Source organism: Larimichthys crocea, chromosome XX (assembly GCF_000972845.2).
Source record: "Larimichthys crocea isolate SSNF chromosome XX, L_crocea_2.0, whole genome shotgun sequence".
Taxonomy (NCBI): Eukaryota; Metazoa; Chordata; class Actinopteri; family Sciaenidae; genus Larimichthys; species Larimichthys crocea.
The window spans coordinates 17,150,012-17,167,827 of NC_040030.1; the positions used below are offsets into that span (position 1 = coordinate 17,150,012).

The following is a 17,816-nucleotide window of genomic DNA, read 5'->3' on the forward strand; positions in this document are numbered from 1 at the left end:
ACGTGACGTCCTGACCGGTGGCACCAGGTGATCAAAGATCGATCAAAGGTCTCAACAAGAGACTAATTGTTGAAGTGGAACAACACACAATCATTTATGACACAACAGATGCTTTTTATTAATCTCCTCCACGTCGGGAAGCAAATCAGCTGTTTGTTGTTGTTGTTTTCTTTATACACTGTTTATCGCGGGGTCTCGGGTACGTCCAGGATTCTCGCGTGATCTCGCGTGAATACGGCCGGCTCGCTCCGCGTCCGGTGTGAGTTGACGCCGGGCAAAGTACCGTTCCGCTTCCGTTCCGCGTTCTGGTAATGTTAGCTTAAGGGCTGATTGCAGCCCCTCACCTCACCCTTTCCTTCCAAACATGAAGGAGAAACTACTATAGTTACAAAACATGCAAAAAACACTAGAGCCAGTGCTTAATTTGTCTTTCCTGGACTGCTGTAGAAACATGTGGTTCAACATGGCGGCTCAGGACTCTCAGGACCTGCACTCTGTGGATATAAACGTCTCCTTCTATGGTGACAAAACGTAACTACTCTTATTTTCAGGTGACAACAGACTAATGAACATGTACGTGATAAGAGGACTTATATAAGTGATCTGTGGTCCTGTGTTAGAAATCGTTTATACATCTGCCAGTCAGTGAAAAGATGATGCTTTGATAGGAACGGAACGTGTGATCATTTTTATAAATGTACATGAGAGCTTGTTTCGGACATAAGAACATTTATCACATGATGAAACCACCAACTTGTCCAGGGTGTTCCCCACTGTTGTTGAACAGTTGTGCAGGTGTTTTGTCCTGCAGTCTGCTGTAAAGCTCCCTCCCATCAGTCTGCCACATCGATAGTCAGCACATGCTAAATAATATCGTGCCTGGCAGCTTTCACTGTGTTGATGCCAGAGTATCTGCATTGTTTGTTTGTGTGTCTGACCCCTGGTGGGTGACTATACACAGACAGGCTGCCAGTATTGTTACATCAAGGTCAGTTCACTGCTAATTATACTGCAATAGTGCAAGAGAAACACACACACACACACACACACACACACACATTATTTAAAGCCCTTGCCTTGTTTATTTAAACATTAATTTGAAAGTATGTTTTTTTTTTAGACAATATCTTTTTACTTTCTTTATTTGATAGCCGATGATTTATTCTGTTTGATATACTTGTAGATTTCAAGTAGTTACAGTTAACACATCCTCAATCCACAGTCACTAAATACTATCACTGCTTTGTCACACCCATTCGATGCACCGGTTTTTCAAGATGGCGGCGCCCTGCACGGCTGCGGCTGCATCGGCTCGCGACAGTTACGGTTATTTTGATTTAAATATTCCGCCCACGACATCAAAAATAGTCATCAATGACAGCAAATTAGTGTACGATCGCCAGCATCTGCTGGAATTACGATCAAACAGTCACTTAGGGTTCGTAGACACAAACTACTCGGGAGTGTTTACGTAGCCTCAAAGTGCTAAGGCGGCAAGACCCAGCGGCCTACGGAGCAGAGGACTCGTCTAGTAGCACAAGCCGACAGAGGAGCAAGCGAAGGCGGTGTGACCGGAGGCGGAAGCGCGGTTGTCGGGGTGGACTAACAGCTAAGCTAAAAGCTAACCCCTTCAAAACGCCGCTCCCATCCATCTTCCTCTCCAATGTTCGCTCCCTGGACAACAAATTAGATCATCTGCAGTTGGAACTAACATCAAAACGTGAGATGAGGAACTGCTGCGTCATAATCCTGACAGAGACATGGCTAAACTCATCAATCCTGGACAACGTTGTTAGCATTGAGGGGCTTGCTATTTTCGTGCCGACAGGAGCTGCGAACTCAGCGGTAAAACCAGAGGGGTGGTTTGTGTATTTACATCAACAACAACTGGTGTAAAAATGCTTAGACTGTCTCAAGTTCATTGCTCACCGGACATCGAGTTTTTGACTGTAAAGTGCAGACCTTTCTACCTGCCCAGAGAGTTCGCCTCTGTTGTCATCACTGCTGTGTACGTGCCCCCCAGCGCTAACACAAAGGAGGCTATGGGTGTTCTCTACCGGACTATCAGTGAGTTGCAGTCTGCTTACACCGAGGACATTTCATTGTTGCTGGGGATTTTAACCGGCCAACATGAAAACAGTTCTCCCACATTTCCACCAGCATGTGGATTTTGCAACCAGAGGAAGAACACATTGGACATGGCCTACACCAACATCAAAAATGCATTCAGAGCAGCCCCCCGCCCCCACCTCGGCTCTTCAGACCACCTTTCTGTCATGCTAATTCCTGCATACAAGCCCCTGCTATCAGAGAAAACCTACAGTGGGCAGGTGAGAGTGTGGCCTGGGGGGCTATGGAGGCACTACAGGACTGTTTTGAGTGCACGACTGGGACATGTTTAGACAGCAGCCACCTACAATGATCATACCAACATAGATGAGTATGCCATGTCTGTGTCAGCCTACATAAACAAATGCACAGAGGACGTCAGCTCAGGAAGACCATCAGCACCCGAGCCAACCAAAAACCCTGGATGACTGATGAAGTACGCAAAATGCTGAGGCAAGGAACTCGCCTTCAAGCTGGGCGACGAAGAGATGCTGAGGACAGCGAGAGCCAACTTGAACCGTGCCATTAGACTAGCAAAGCGTGCTCACAGTCAAAAAATCCAGGACTTTTTCCATGACGCCACCAACACCAGGAATATGTGGAAAGGCATACGGGCTATCACTAACTACAAGATAGCCCCCCTTCCAGCGGGAAGCTGGACGCGACTTCCTAACAATCTAAACCACTTTTTGGGAGGTTTGGGCACTAAATAGCACTCCTGCAGAGAAGGCTGTTCCCCACCAGGATGAAAAGGCACTCCATCTTGACACAGCTGATGTGGAAAGACTCTGAGGAGGGTCAACACACGGAAGGCCCCAGGCCCCGATAACATACCTGGGCGGGTGCTCAGAGAATGTGCAGATCAGCTGGCTTGTGTTCTAACAGACATTTTTAACACCTCGCTGGATCAAGCCACAGTACCATCATGTTTCAAGACTGCCACCCCTCATCCCAGTGCCAAAGAACCTCAAATCACATCACTTAACGACTACCGGCCTGTTGCACTGACTCCGATCATGATGAAGTGCTTTGAGAGGCTGGTAAAGGAGCACATCATCTCCAGACTCTCTCCCAAGCTCGACCCCTTCCAGTTTGCCTACCGGTCAAACCGCTCTACTGAGGACGCCATCTCCTCCGCTCTACACCTGAGCCTTGCACACCTGGAGGAGAAGAACACTCATGTGCGGCTGTTGTTCCTGGACTTCAGTTCAGCGTTTAATACCATCATTCCGCAACATCTGGTAAACAAACTGGGACTCCTGGGCTTCAGCACCCCCCTGTGAACTGCGCTGCTAGACTTCCTCACTGACAGACCGCAGTCAGTGCGGGTCGGACAGAACACCTCCAGTGTCATCCTCCCTCAGCACAGGCTCCCCTCAGGGCTGTGTCCTGACCCCCTGCTGTTCACTCTGATGACACATGACTGCGCCCCCAGGTCTGCCTCCAATCACATTGTGAAGTTTGCAGACGACACAACAGTGGTGGGCCTCATTAGGGACGACAATGACCTGGCCTACAGAGAGGAGGTGGAGCAGTTGGTGAGCTGGTGCAGGGACAACAGCCTGATCCTGAATGTGGACAAAACCAAAGAGATCATTGTCGACTTCAGGAGTACCAGCCCAGCCACGCTCCATTCTCATCAACAACGGGGGCTGTGAAGGTGGTCAGCAGCACAAAGTTCCTGGGGGTGCATCACCAGAACCTTACCTGGTCTATGAACCCTGCGTCACTGGTCAAAAAGGCACAGCAGCGCATGTATTCCTGCGTAAGATGAGGAGAGCCCACCTGCCCCCACCCATCCTCACTACATTCTACAGAAGCACCATAGAGAGCATCCTGACCAACTGCATCTCTGTGTGGTGTGGAGTCTGTAGTGCCTCTGACTGGAAGAATGTGAGGAGAGTGGTGAGGACAGCGGAGAACATCATTGGGAGTTCTCTCCCCTCCATCCAGGATGTTGCACAGAAGCGCTGCATGGCCCGAGCCGTAAACATCAGCAGGGACTCCTCACATCCCCATCATGGACTGTTCTCCCTGCTGGCCTCTGGAAAGAGGTTCCGCAGCATTCGGTGCAGGACCACCAGGGGTTCTGTAACAGCTTTGTACCCCAGGCCATCAGACAGCTGAACTGTAAACTTTTAATAAGGACATTATACCCTCTCCCACCACCTACCTTGCACTACTGTAGATCTGTAAATGTGCTGTACACTATTACTATTCCTATTTTATATATATATATATTATATATATATATTATTATATATTTTTTTTTTTTTTTTTTTTTTTTTTTTTTATATTTATATTATTTTATTTTATTTTTATTTATTAAAAAATTGTATATACTTAAATACTGCGCTGAGCAATGCAACGAATTTCGTTCTGTATACACGTGTGCATACTTGAATGACAATAAAAGGAAGTCTAACAGTCTAACTAAGTCTAACATGGTTCCATTTAGTGTCTGTATGAGACACCTTTTTAATGCACGGTTAGCGCTGTGAAACAATCACAGTTTATTTATGGCACCAAATGACCTGGTTAGGGCTAGTAAAAGGAAAATAATAACTCACGTCATAACTCAGCTTTCAAATAAGCCAATTGTTTTCACACAGGAAACAACCCCTTCTCTTCTGGCTGGAGTCCTGTGTTTGTTTGACCCGTGATCCACCAAACCAACCTCCCTGCACTCTGTCACCTGACATGGATAGGTTACCTTGGAGTAGACTAGTAGTACACTAAAAGGTACCTGTGTGAGACACTGAGGCGAGTCTTCCACACAAAATTCCAATGAGGCTGAATTCTCCGACTCTCAGTATAGACAGAACCTATGAGGGTTCCATAAAAGCCTGTTATGGACCGACAAATACATGATATAAAACCCAAATTATAATTCACGTATTTGTGTGGCTGCAGGGGTTTGCCGTACACTCAGACATCTGTTTTTGGATCATAAGTCCTTAAGTTAAATGACATGGAGCGACTGTTTAAAGTTTCAGACTTTGTCCACAGTTCTGACAACAGCACCCCAAAGTAACAAAACTACAACATGACCTTTGAAAGTCACTATGCTTCTTGCTGTACCTGGACCAGCTCCAGAGCGTCAATGTGCCAATATACACAACCCTGCTACTCTCTTGCATTTCTCTTTAGATTCGTTGTTGCATCCTGCATAGTGCTAACTGTTTCTAAATGATCAAACTAAAGCCTGTGTGATGAGATTTCTCAGTGAGTGCCTGAAGGATGTGAGCTGAATTATAGCCTTCATTTGTTAGAGAGGATCTTTGTGTCCATTCTCTCTCTGTCTCTCTCACCACATTAGTTGTTATCTGCATGAACAGCTCCAAGACGCTTGGATCAATATAAACCCTGCAGCCATGGGAGAGCAGTGTCCTCGTAAATGTGGGACCAAGAGACAAAGACAGACACAGGCAGCAGCCAAGAGGGAAGGAGAACCAAGAGGAAGAGGAATGAACAGAAGGGAAAGGCATCATGAGACTGTAGCAACCAGACAGCACTGGAGATTTCATTCTGTAGAAGAATCTAGAATCTGTTTGAACCCAGGAAGAGCTGAGGTGTGTGATTTCCTGCTATCCCTCCCATCTTACTATCTGTGCTGATAACATTTTACTCAACGAGTTCACAAAGAAATACTAAAAAGACACTTGATTTACCTGTGTCGTCCCTACAGTAGTAACACTGTCTAAGCATGTACAGTAAAACAAAAAGAGCTCTGACACTGAACAGAGACTTTTGATCTATGCTATTAGACAGCATCTTTTCATAGACTGTATAAAACAAGACGTAGTCTCATGACCAGGTTTCTGAAAAGATATTGTCAAAGTCAGTGTGGGGGCTCTGCTCGTCTCTGTCTTGGCAGTCCTGTCTCCGTCGCCTCCCGGCTAATCCAAAAGTGGTCAAAGAGGTGGATCATGGGTGGAGCTAAGGCAAGCTGGTTGCCCAAACAAGCCACCTATAACCTGTCAATCAAAGCGGCTATTTAAACAGGTGAGTTGTATATAAATTCACCCTCAGTACAGTTGTCTGAACGGGGAAATTAGCTACAGAGACTAAAACTGTTTTTTGTTACTGATGTGAAGTTGTAAAAAGCTACATGAACTGAGTATTGTGTTTTATTTTGAAGGGGGCGGAAGTTTCCGCGGCTGATCCGCGTCCGGTGTGAGTTGGCGCCGGGCAAAGGACCGTTCCGCTGCCGTTCCGCCTCTGTGTCAGGCACACGCAGACAGGGCAAGACAGGTCTGACTTTTAAGGAGAGTAACTAATAGTTATCCAGGGCTATGTAGTCTATGAACATGTGGCTAAGCTGCATTGCTTTGTATCACAAGTGAATGAAATACTGCAAACAGTTATGGTTTTATACAGCCGCTAATCAAGTGATTCCATCAGTGCTCTGTCAGAGTTTACAGCGTCCCATTTCATCATTTTTAGCTGTTACGTTGTAAAAGTTTGTCACAGACTCAACTTAAAAAAGATAAAATAAAATAAATTAATTAAAAAAAAAAAGGCTTGCAATGCAGTTTTGACTTATAACTTCATTGAAGGACTTAAACTTGTTTTTGATACTTGTCCAGCCTGCTGCTTGTCAAAGGAGATATCAGTGTAAACGTGGAACTGAGCATGCTCAGTGATTTCAGTCCAGCACAAAGCTGCACTCTAGAGATTGAAAATGCATTTGTTACGAGGGAATATAAACCCAATGCTGTGACATGCTTATTTCACATGTTTAAATCGTTTCCCGACAACAGGACACAATACAGTATTTTTAGGGTATTTTTTGAGGATAGGTGATATTAATTCATGACTCATTTAAAGTCACTCTGGATGAGAATATGACACAAACGCCTACATAAGATGTAAATTGTACTCAGCTGGCTGGATGTCATGTAGAGTCTGTCTGCAGGTTGATAACACCGTTTAGCTGGAAGGAATGCTGAGAGAGCGAGAATGTGAACGACATAATTGGGAAGATTTGGAAGAAATACCAATGAACTAAAGCTACCTTTGTCTGACTCTGGGTCAGACTGTGTCTGTGCTGACTCAAATTACACAGATTCAATTCAAATGAAGAGCTGCGTGACACACCAGTCTGTTCTGTTTGAACAAATGAAGTTTATGTGAAGCAAACATAATCTCCAACAGATGATTAAATGTTAGTCTCCATAAAGATTGTTTTCTAAGCTTGAGCATGGCAGTATGTCTTTTGCATCTGTCAAATGTGGAAGCTAAATACCTGTGCAGATTTCACAGCATCACTTTTCACACATGGTGAATTTTCTGTTTTAAACCCTGGACTCTCAGCCATGCGGCACCGTAAACCCACTTTGATGTCTTAGCCATTCCCACAGCGCCACTCAGCCAGGGACAGTTTTATGAGAAAACCTTCAGTCCGGGTGCATTAGTATGCTGACAGAGCAGCCGACCGAAGACACAGGAGAGACAGGCTGAGAGGAATGAGAGTGATCGAGGGAGGTGGAATAGATAAAGGTTTGGGAGATGGAAAAATGAATTGTGTTTCTTGTGGGTGTACGTGAATGAAAAAGATGAATCCCTTTTATCACTATCATCGCTCATTTCTGTCCTGCAGGGCCAGTGTGTCCTGTCACAGTGGGCTAGTAGGACACCGTTGTGCTTCTGTTCCCGTCCTCTCTCTCTCTCTGTTTCTGTTTCGCCCTCGTCCTTGTGTCTTTCAGTCTCAGACAGGATGAAGTCAGAGTTGGCAGTAAGGCACTGTGTCAGCTAAGTAGGACACCGGTCTCAGAGCGACAGTGGAGCCAAGCGGCAGATAAACATATCGCTACTGGCCAGATTAAACACCTCCAACTGTCTAACAGATGAGATAAACATGGCCCTTTTACTCATGCAGGGACAGACTTAATAGCTCAAATGTCCCCTACAACACCCAAGCAACCAGCCAGTGCTCCTATGCTGGGCAACCACGTCGTAAGAAAGAAGAAACCATGTTAAATGTCAGCGTTGACTATTGGTCCTGTGTTTCAACCCAACCTCTTCTCTAAGTTGACTTGTTCGTCCTTTGCTTTTAGCATTAGATTTGCTAATTCAAAGTCCAGGCTCAGTCTTAGTTTAGGCTTGTGATTAGTTTTATTTGGTCATAGTACAAAATCTAATCTTGATTTGATGATGAAATTCAAGTCAGTATCCATTCAAGTTCTATTCCAGAAGACCGACTGGCAGCTAATGCAGCTAAAAAGGATCTGTATCCTCATCAGGGCTGGAGGCTCCCATGTTTCCAAAATCTAATCTCCTATTGGTACAACGAAGCTGTAAACCAAACTGTCACTCTCAATCATGATACGTCTGTGTTTTGTTAGACTAAAAGTTCTATAATGACCCGTCACAAAACAAAACGCAGCCCTGTTTTTAAAGATGGTGGCACAATGTAGAAGTGATTCACCGCAGATGTCACAACGTTCACGTTCAAGTCATTTAGGCAGAAACTAATCCTTTATGTTCGGAGAAATCTCTGTCTATCTGTGAGTCTCTTCGCCTTCAGACGTCGGGAACAATCTGTCCCGATGATCCAGACTGGCCTCAGTGCACAATCAAAGAACTGCAGAGCTGGTGACTGTCTCCTGTGAGAGCACACCTCCTCAGTCTGGGCTCAAGTCCAATGACTTCTAATAGCATGCAAATGTTTTCTTAGGTTTTCTCAGCGTCACAACAGGGACGATGTTTGCAGTCAATCAGAGAGCAGCTCTGCTTACAATAGTGCTGACTCACTCCAGGCAATGAAGCGCTGCCTTTATCTGCCTGTAGGAGGACGGAATGACACTTGGTGTGGATTCTTTAATCTAACAGCAGACCCCCTCTCTGAGCTGGATAAAACTATTAAATGTTCAGAACAGTTTTGTTGTGAATTTTCATTGTGTTTTCTGTGATTGTTCTGTCTCTGTTAAAAGATGCTCTCTGCTGTCAGGCCTTAATGTGAATGTTCTCCCTCCTGGTTGTCCACTCACTCTTTGAACTCTCCTGTGGATTTGTTGGAGTCTGGTTTGGTCCGGTCAGAGATATGAATCAGCGTACTGTTTCATGTACCTTGTCCTTCTCCAGTCTAAATTAAGGTACAATCTCTCAGGAGATGATGTGGTGTGTTTTATGTCTGTCTCTGGTTTGATGTGAGGACATTTCACCTGCATAATAATTCAGTCTGGTACCAGGATCAGTTTCTCTTCCACACTGATGTGTCAGTCATATTTCACTCTGATGTGATGTGTTCACATTGCAGCCTGAGGTTATTGCTGTGTTTATTGAATGGGTGTGCCGCATGTTGGCATGTACATATTGTTTCTCTGTGTGTGCCGTGTCGAAGTAATGGCGTATATGGCAGAGCAGTGGCCGTGAACAGATGGCCGCGCTGCACATGTCATACTTATCCACTGACTCCTCTCTGGCGTTTATTAGCTGTGGGATGTTATAGCAGGAGTTCATGGGTAAGATCAATATCATGTCCCTGATGTGTTCCTCTGCCGCCTGCTGTGCTTTCAAAATGTTTTTTAGCTGGATGCTGATGGTGCTGTCGGATGACATCTTTTTCCCCTCACAGCTGAGATGAGGAATACAAATTGTGATGTATGCTGACAGTCTGGAGCTGCCATGACAGCTTGAAAGACAACAGGACAGAAAGACAAATGAAAGTGTGTCGTCCTGTCGTCGCCTGCTGTCATCGTGCTCCTTGTTGTGCAGCATGTAGTGACATTCTGAAGATTTAGTTTGTGGAACACTTCTAAGAACATAACTGCTGGTGTTATATGTCTGTAGATAAAAAATCTGACTTTCTCAGAGTAATGTGTTTTAAACTTAAATGTTAACAGACTTTGCATTACTCATAATAAGTCATGTTTAAAATGAACACAAGGTTTAGATTTGTATCAGCTTCATGTAAGTTTAATGTATTCCATATAATTTATTCTGTTATCTGACTCCACATGTGAAAGAAAGGCAGAACTGGTTTTTAGATTTGTTCACACCTGATTGGCTTAGATTTGCTGACATTGTCATAAAAAAAAACTGTGACAATGAAAATGTAATTGTTACAGAACAGTGCATTTGTATGTAACTTTTATTCTTAATTTTTTCATTTTTTAAATGTTAGTATTGACCCCATTGTCAAATCTGTCCCTCTTTAAAAGAAGTGTGCACACCCCTGCTGTAGACCATCATAGATTCACGACTTGGCACGTTAGTAGATATTAGACCCAACAGCCACAAACCAAATTAAATTTCTTTGTGTCACTATTTTGCAGACACAGATTGAGAAGCTGGTTCATGAAATAAACAAAACCAGAACATAAGAGGTGGAGTATCAGAGTTTAGTCCATGAATCCACCTGGACGGTCTCAGTTTGAGAGACATTTTAGGCTGTCTGTGGAGGTTTTCCTGGACTGAGCCTGATGTCTTTTTCGCCACAGCGCCGCATCCTGTCTGAATGTACCCGTACACACCTATTCACCATCAAATCAAATCAAATCAAATCAAATCAATTTTATTTGTACAGCCCAAAGTCACAAAGTACATTTGCCTCAGAGGGCTTTACAATCTGTACAGGGAGTGACACCCTCTGTCCTTAGACCCTCGATTCCAGTGAGGAACCATCCTTCAGACCCATCAAACTGCTTCCTCTCTGGTTGCATATGAACACAATTTGTAGGGGAACACACTATGTTGTGTCGGCGTAAAAATCATACAGTGCTGTTGTTTGTGTTTTCAGTGAAGGTTCATTAATCTCTTGAGTAAATGCAGCCCAACATGTGTGCGATCTGAAGGACGGTGCAGGCTGTGCTGGTCCCAGGGGACTCTCTTAAACTGTACTTACACTCTGCGCCTTTAGGGAAAACGCTGCAGTCATGCCTATAAGCAAAATCACACATTGACTGGACTCTTCTCCGAGCCAACACATAAAAGAAGAGTGAGGGATTTAAAGGAGAAAGTTTCCCACGTTTTCATTTCCTACCCCTCTCTGCACTTTAAGTTCAGCCTTGCTTGGGCGTTCTCATTGATTTTCAGTTCGATATCTCTCTCTCTCTCTCTCTCTCTCCAGTGCTCATTGGAGCTGTTTGTGTGGAACAGCTCAGTGATCATGAGGCCGCCCAAGCTGACTCACCTCTTTTTTACATGTTGGACCTCAGTGTCACGGCTCGGTGGAGTCACTCTAACAGAGCTGCATCCTCACTAACAATCAGCTTTTTCAGGTTGTTACACAGTCTGGACAATCATTCTGTAACACTGTTTTTTTAACATAGATGGAGGAGAGACGCTTCCAAATCCTAAACACCTTTAACCGAATGGCTTGTGAGAGTGACATTAAGAATAATTCCTAAATCAACATGTTTATTGAAATGCATATTGAGCAAACAAACAGTGATTACACTGCATGTATTTTGATAGTCATATCAGAAGTCGGCGTCATCAGCAGGCTTTAAGCTGTGCATCCTGATCGTCAGCACTACTGAGCTACTGATTTCAGTGTGCTATTCTAAACACGTGACTAACATTCATTTTCCTATCATTTCCCCATTAGGACTGAAAAAAAAAACGGATTATCATATTTGAACAGAGCACTGAATATTCCATCTAAATAAATTGAATTTATTCACATGGATTTAAATAGATAGTGCTGAATCATAGAGTTACCTTAGGTCACTTGCATCTAGAGCAGGTGTAGATCTTACTCTTCATAAGATGTAACAGAAATATTAAACAGTTCGTCTCGTGTCATGTCTAGATGACTCCTCCTCTCATCTCCTTTCTGTTAAAGGCATTCGGCCAGGCCTACTCAACCCAGCGTAAGGTGGCAGAAGATGGGGAGACCAACGAGGAAACGCTGCTGCAGGAGTCTGCCACCAAGGAGGCCTACTATATGGGCCGCCTCCTGGAGCTCCAGTCAGAGCTGAAGCACAGTCGGGCCACCGCCTCCAACGCTCAGGCGGACAACGAACACCTGAGCACACTGCTGCAGGAGCTCAGAGAGGTACAGTGCACTGCAGCAGAAATGATATCGTGTCATATCATGTACAACACATTCAAAAACATTTAGAGAATCAGCTCTGTGTCAGCTCTGCCACACCTGTCAGGTGGAAGGGTTATCTTGACTTGGGCATCTAGGGCAGGTTTGGTTATTACTAAAACAAAGATATTTATTAATATCAATAAATTATTAATAAATAAAAATAAAAGGACACCAGCCTGGAATCAGGAACCAATAACCAAAACAGTCTCAAAAAGGTGTTCACTTGGGAAATGCTAATATTTGCTATTTGCATTTACTAAGCGAGCTGTGAGGAAGTGAATAGGAGCACTGACCATCGAAACCAGCTGTTATTACAATATGCACAAATAATCTCAGGCAACTGGACTCAAGAATATAATAAAGCTCACTTAACTTTAGCAACACACATTAATAATACAACTCACACAGGCATGTAACAGATGTGTGTTTGTGTGTGGATTTAGAGGCGACCACCCAAGACATCCATCTCATTAAATATGGTCACACAGAACAACCCAATAAACCAGATATCTGCTGAACTATCTACTTATCTTTTTTGAATGAAGTTCAGTGCACTGTTCTTCATGCCATGGTCATCGAGACCAACACAACAAAACAGGTCTTTTCGGACCGAAACTCAGATTTATTATTTACCTCAAATAATAAAACACAGACCGATCTCGTCGTTGTAATAATCTAACAAGAGACTCACTCCCTCACTGGGGGAGTGCTGAAAGCAGAGCAGCTGCCACCACACAGTGACTGAGGCACAGGGAAAGCTTCATCTCACACTCATACAGCAGTATAACACAAACTCATAATGTCCCAAACACAAGTAAAATTATTATTGTCCATGCCCAGACACAAGCCTCTTGGCATCCATCTGATTAGTCTGGCAGAGTTTTCCTCAGGCCCAAATGATGACAGGGCCGTTATACCGCTTCACCAGTGGTGATCCCCGTGTGGCAGCGGAGGAAAACGGTAAGGGAAAGAGAGATGTGGGAATGATTTATCTCTTTCTTAGAAAAAACGAGTCTGAATCTTATACTTTTGACAACGTCACGGCCGCTCCACAGGAACTCAAGGAGGTATAATGCGTTTTTTCTATTGCATGTTGGCCTCTCTTTGTTCAGCCACATGGCAGGTCCTAACAGGAGGCACAAATCTGTCAACATGATTTGAGAGAAACAAACAGGAAAGAGTTTTATCAGAGTTTTAGTCCACCACGTTTTTTTACTTTCTTTGTCACTCTCTCTTAACAATTATGTCGTGTAAAAGCCAGTGATTTCCAATGCTAATTCCAGTCATCTTCTTGGTTTATTTCTATTATTATATCTCTATTTCTCTAAATTGTCTCAGCAGAGTAACGAGATGTTGGAGCTACAGCGCAGCCGGATGCGGGAGGAGATCAGGGAGTACAAGTTTCGAGAGTCACGGCTTCTCCAGGACTATACAGAGCTGGAGGAGGAGAACATCTCCCTGCAGAAACTGGTGTCAACACTCAGACAGAACCAGGTACAGATGAGTCACACTCGTGCATGCATGGACATTCCAGAAGTGCAGGACAGAGTGTTACAGAAAGTTACACTGGTCTGACTGAGTTTAAACTGCAGATTGTTATCTCTGACCCAAATGCGTACATTATTACATGTTTCCAAATGCCATGTCACAGCCACAAACAATTATGTCACAGTGAAATATAACATATTCATTTGTGATGTCACATGTGTTATGGAATTTTCTCTTTTTGGGTTACACGAAGTCACGTGTGAGCCTTGTGGTCCTCGGCAGTATTAATTGTTTGTCTTTAACTGGGTGCCACCATATCTCAACTCTGTGGTGGCCAGGGTCGAAGAGGCCTGTTGCTGCATTCCTAGACATAATAGGTAGCTAATTGTTGACGTTCCATTAGCATGAACAGACAACAGTGTCTCCAGACTAGAATGTGTTGAAGGTGAACACGAACATGGGTAAATGCATTCCCTTTGACTATTTTGGGCGTAAAGTATTTGTAGCGTCATCTATGAGGGTTTAAAGTGTGACCACCAGCATGAGTTCATCAGAATGCAAGACCGACTCAAGCACTTCAGGTGTACTTTGAGAGTGTCTCTAGTTCTCCTTGGCCAAGCGTCAATAAATAATACAGCATAAGACATCAGAGGCTCCTGAACACTTTCTTCCCTCCTGACCTCACCATTGACCTTTGACTTCAGCAATTTCTCCACAACAATGTGGAATAGAACATGTATCATTGTTATGTCAGAGCACAATGGAATGTGTGTGATGGGATGTCATAGTGGAATAGAATGTATAGAATTGTGATGTCACAGCAGAATAGAATGCATCCAACTGTGATGTTTCAGCAGAGGAGAAAGCATATCATTGAGATGTCACAGCAGAAAAGAACATGATTATCTTTCATGTCACAGAGGAACAGAATGCGTGTGATTGTGATGTCACAATGGAAGAGAAAGCATATATTTGTTTTTAACGCTGGAATAGAATGCATGTAATTGTGATGTCAGAGCAGAAGAGAAAGCATATAATTATGATGTCACAGCTGAAAAGAATGCATATAATAGAAATGTCACAGTGTAATACAACATGATATTTTTGACGTCACTGCAGATATATTGCGTATAATTGTCTAACCTCGTATAATTCAGTGGGTCAGTGCCAAATAGCCATGCCAATGCCATAGTGGAATGGAATGCATGTAATTGCTATGTCACAGCGAAATAGGATGTGTGTAATTGTGATGTCACATCGGAATAGAATGGACCCAATTGTGTTGTGACTGTATAATTGTGTTTAATTACAGTACAAGTACGTAGAATGTTTTTAAAATTCTCTCTCTCTCTGTTTTAGGTGGAGTATGAAGGCCTGAAGCATGAGATCAAGGTCCTGGAGGAGGAGACAGAGCTCCTGAACAGCCAGTTACAAGATGCGCTGCGTTTGAAGGACATCTCAGACGGCCAACTGGAGGAGGCGCTGGAGTCTCTGAAAAGTGAGCGTGAGCAGAAGAACCACCTGCGCAGAGAGCTGGTTCACCACCTCAGCATGTGTGATGTGGCTTACACCGGCAGTGCCCACCTGACGTTCACCTCCGCCCCGCCCAGTGGCAATGCCACCCCAACCACTCTGCTCTCTCCAAACGCAGAAGAGCCAATGAGGTGGATGTTACACACATTCAATTCCATTTTATTTCCATATGTTCTGCTTTTCTAATGGTTTAATTATATTTGTGAGTGTTAGTTTGGGCTCTTTTACTCTGTTCATTGTGCTGGTTATAAATCTCTCTGTCTAATTTTCTATACTTGCCATGTCTTGGATTTTAAAGATGCTACACTGTACTGTCTGTCAGATGTAACGGCCACCTTCAGGGTATATCTGGAGTAGGCACAGCTGCAGGGTCTGTGTCCAGGGCTAATGGAGAGTACCGAGGGCCAGGTCGGAAAACTGAGGTGACAGCAACATCAGACCTCTTCAGTGAGATGAACATGACAGAAATCCAGAAGCTCAAACAGCAGCTGATGACGGTGAGTCTGCTCTCTGATCAGCTAAATCATGTACATATGATTTACCTGAAGTTATGAAATTATTACATTTAACTAGAAGATGGCAGTACATAACAGGTAGTGTAATCACCAATTTTAGTTGCTCAAACTAAATGACAAAATGTTGTTAAAAATACCCCACATGAGGATTTTCTGTCCTGACTGTCAGCAGAACAGAATTAAGCAATATTACACGAGAGGGCGTGCTTTAACGTCATTATTGGCACAACAGTGATGCGGTCAGGACCCATAGGGGAGCATCAATTCAGCAATTTATCTGCAAGGAAGGTGCAGCATTTTTGGCTCAACCCTGAATGTAGCTGCAAAGATGAGATGATTGAACAATGCTTGTGAAGCTGAAGAAAGTTCTTAGACATCCAGGGCTTGATTCAGAGAGACAAGACTGGAAGTAGGAGAAGCAGATGTCTGTCCAGAGTTCAAAAATACACTTAGCAACATGTGTAAAGCTCGCTGAGTAACACATATCTTGTTTAACGCACTGACATAAAAGTGATATTGATCTTCTTAGAAGGAAGGACTGTTGAACTATTCTTGGAAATGTCTGCAATTTCATCCTGACATGCAGTACTCAAACTCTCTTTCTTTGCTAATTTAGTTGCAGACCACCACCATAACCACAGGGTGCTATTCAATGCCATATATGGTGTTATTAATCCTCATAATCTGAACTGCAGTGCATCCCCACCACATGTAAAGAACTTATTTCCATAGCAAGATCTGATTTATTTTTCTTTTAAAGCTATCTCTTTTGCAAAGCTAAAGGAAACAATACAAGCTGTGCTCTAGATCAGGGGTCCATGACCCTCTAGAGGTTCTGCAGGGGGTCCGCCAACTTTTGTCATAATAATTGACAATTTTCATCAAAATAATTTGTGAGAATAAAAAAATATAACAAAAATGATACTGAGTAAACTGCAAACATTAATATGCAATAATAAGCTACTTTTACAAAAACTATTACTATTTATATATTATTATTACATTATGCATGAACTTTGTATCAATCATAAACACATATAGGTTATTAATCCAGTATATAAATAGGGTAATAAGGTGAAATAAAAGGTGAATAAAGTAAATATGAAAGTTATTATAGGCCAAGCTTAAAATGTGACACATGTGGGGGTCCCTGTTCTGTTTGTCTCTTGTCCATGGGGTCCTTGGGCTGAAAAAGGTTAAAGACCCCCTGCTGTGTCCCACCACTCTCTAACAGTTCATTAGTCACTGGATGCTTTTCTTTCAGTTGTACATGCCTTTGGCTTAATTGAGCTAATAATAGGCCTATCTCTAATTAGTCATTTCAGTTTAAGGTTTTAGAATTTCCTTTTATTTTCTTTGGGTTACCTAGCTCCCTATGCCTGAAACCTAGGGGTCATATTTGACTTTAATCTTACCTCTAAAGAGCAAGTAAGCATGAATTGGCTGTAGCATTTCATTACCACAGACTGAGACATCTGGTGGACTCTGGGATGTTGAACTGGTCTTTTGTAACAAAACAGAGACAGACAGACAGAAAGAGAAGCATGCAGACAGCCTCGTCATCAAATAGAAATGTTTAGATTTTTTCAAAACGTGAACTGCAAGTCATATTCCTGCTTTCACAACTGGTTTAGAGTTTCCGGCTTTTAATATAATGGACATTAACCAAAGAAAACTAAAGCACACTTGTGCTGGCCACAGACTATATACAGTAATAGATCTTTTAACAACCTGCGAGTCTGAAAGTGCTCATAGATGATCTAATCAGCTACTTCTTACAGGGGGGGGGGGGGTTAGGCCCCAAACTGTGAAACTTACTTCCACCAACATCTCTTTGCATGTTTAAAACATTTTCATAATGTCCCAGTGTTATACATGTCATTATCTGTTGATATGTTTTATGTATATAATATGTGGTGAAGCATGTGCACCTTCAAGACCTTCAAAACTGTTGGAAAAGCAACCAGGCTGTCATTAAAGCAGAGATCAGTTCTTGCTGCTTTCAGAATCCAGCAGCAGACCCCTCTTTAGAAACACACGGCTAATGAATAATTTACAGTAAAGCCATGCTGTCATACAGTATCCCCACTGCGTAAAGCATCCTGTCTCTCACTTTCTCCCTTTGTCTC

General features: G+C 43.3%; 1 protein-coding gene across 3 annotated transcripts in view; it reads left to right on the forward strand.

Moving 5' to 3' along the window:
* LOC104927641 (protein bicaudal D homolog 1) overlaps positions 1–17,816 on the forward strand; it is a 51,049-nt gene that overhangs the window by 17,234 nt on the left and 15,999 nt on the right. For 2 of the 3 annotated variants that reach the window (XM_019272988.2, XM_019272991.2), the window contains exons 3-6: positions 11,900–12,112; positions 13,493–13,645; positions 14,999–15,303; positions 15,495–15,669. In XM_019272988.2, the coding sequence (XP_019128533.2) occupies positions 11,900–12,112; positions 13,493–13,645; positions 14,999–15,303; positions 15,495–15,669 (846 nt within the window). Of the gene's footprint in view, positions 1–11,899; positions 12,113–13,492; positions 13,646–14,998; positions 15,304–15,470; positions 15,670–17,816 lie in introns of all 3 variants that reach the window. The other variant, XM_027272101.1, reaches the window with a different exon arrangement.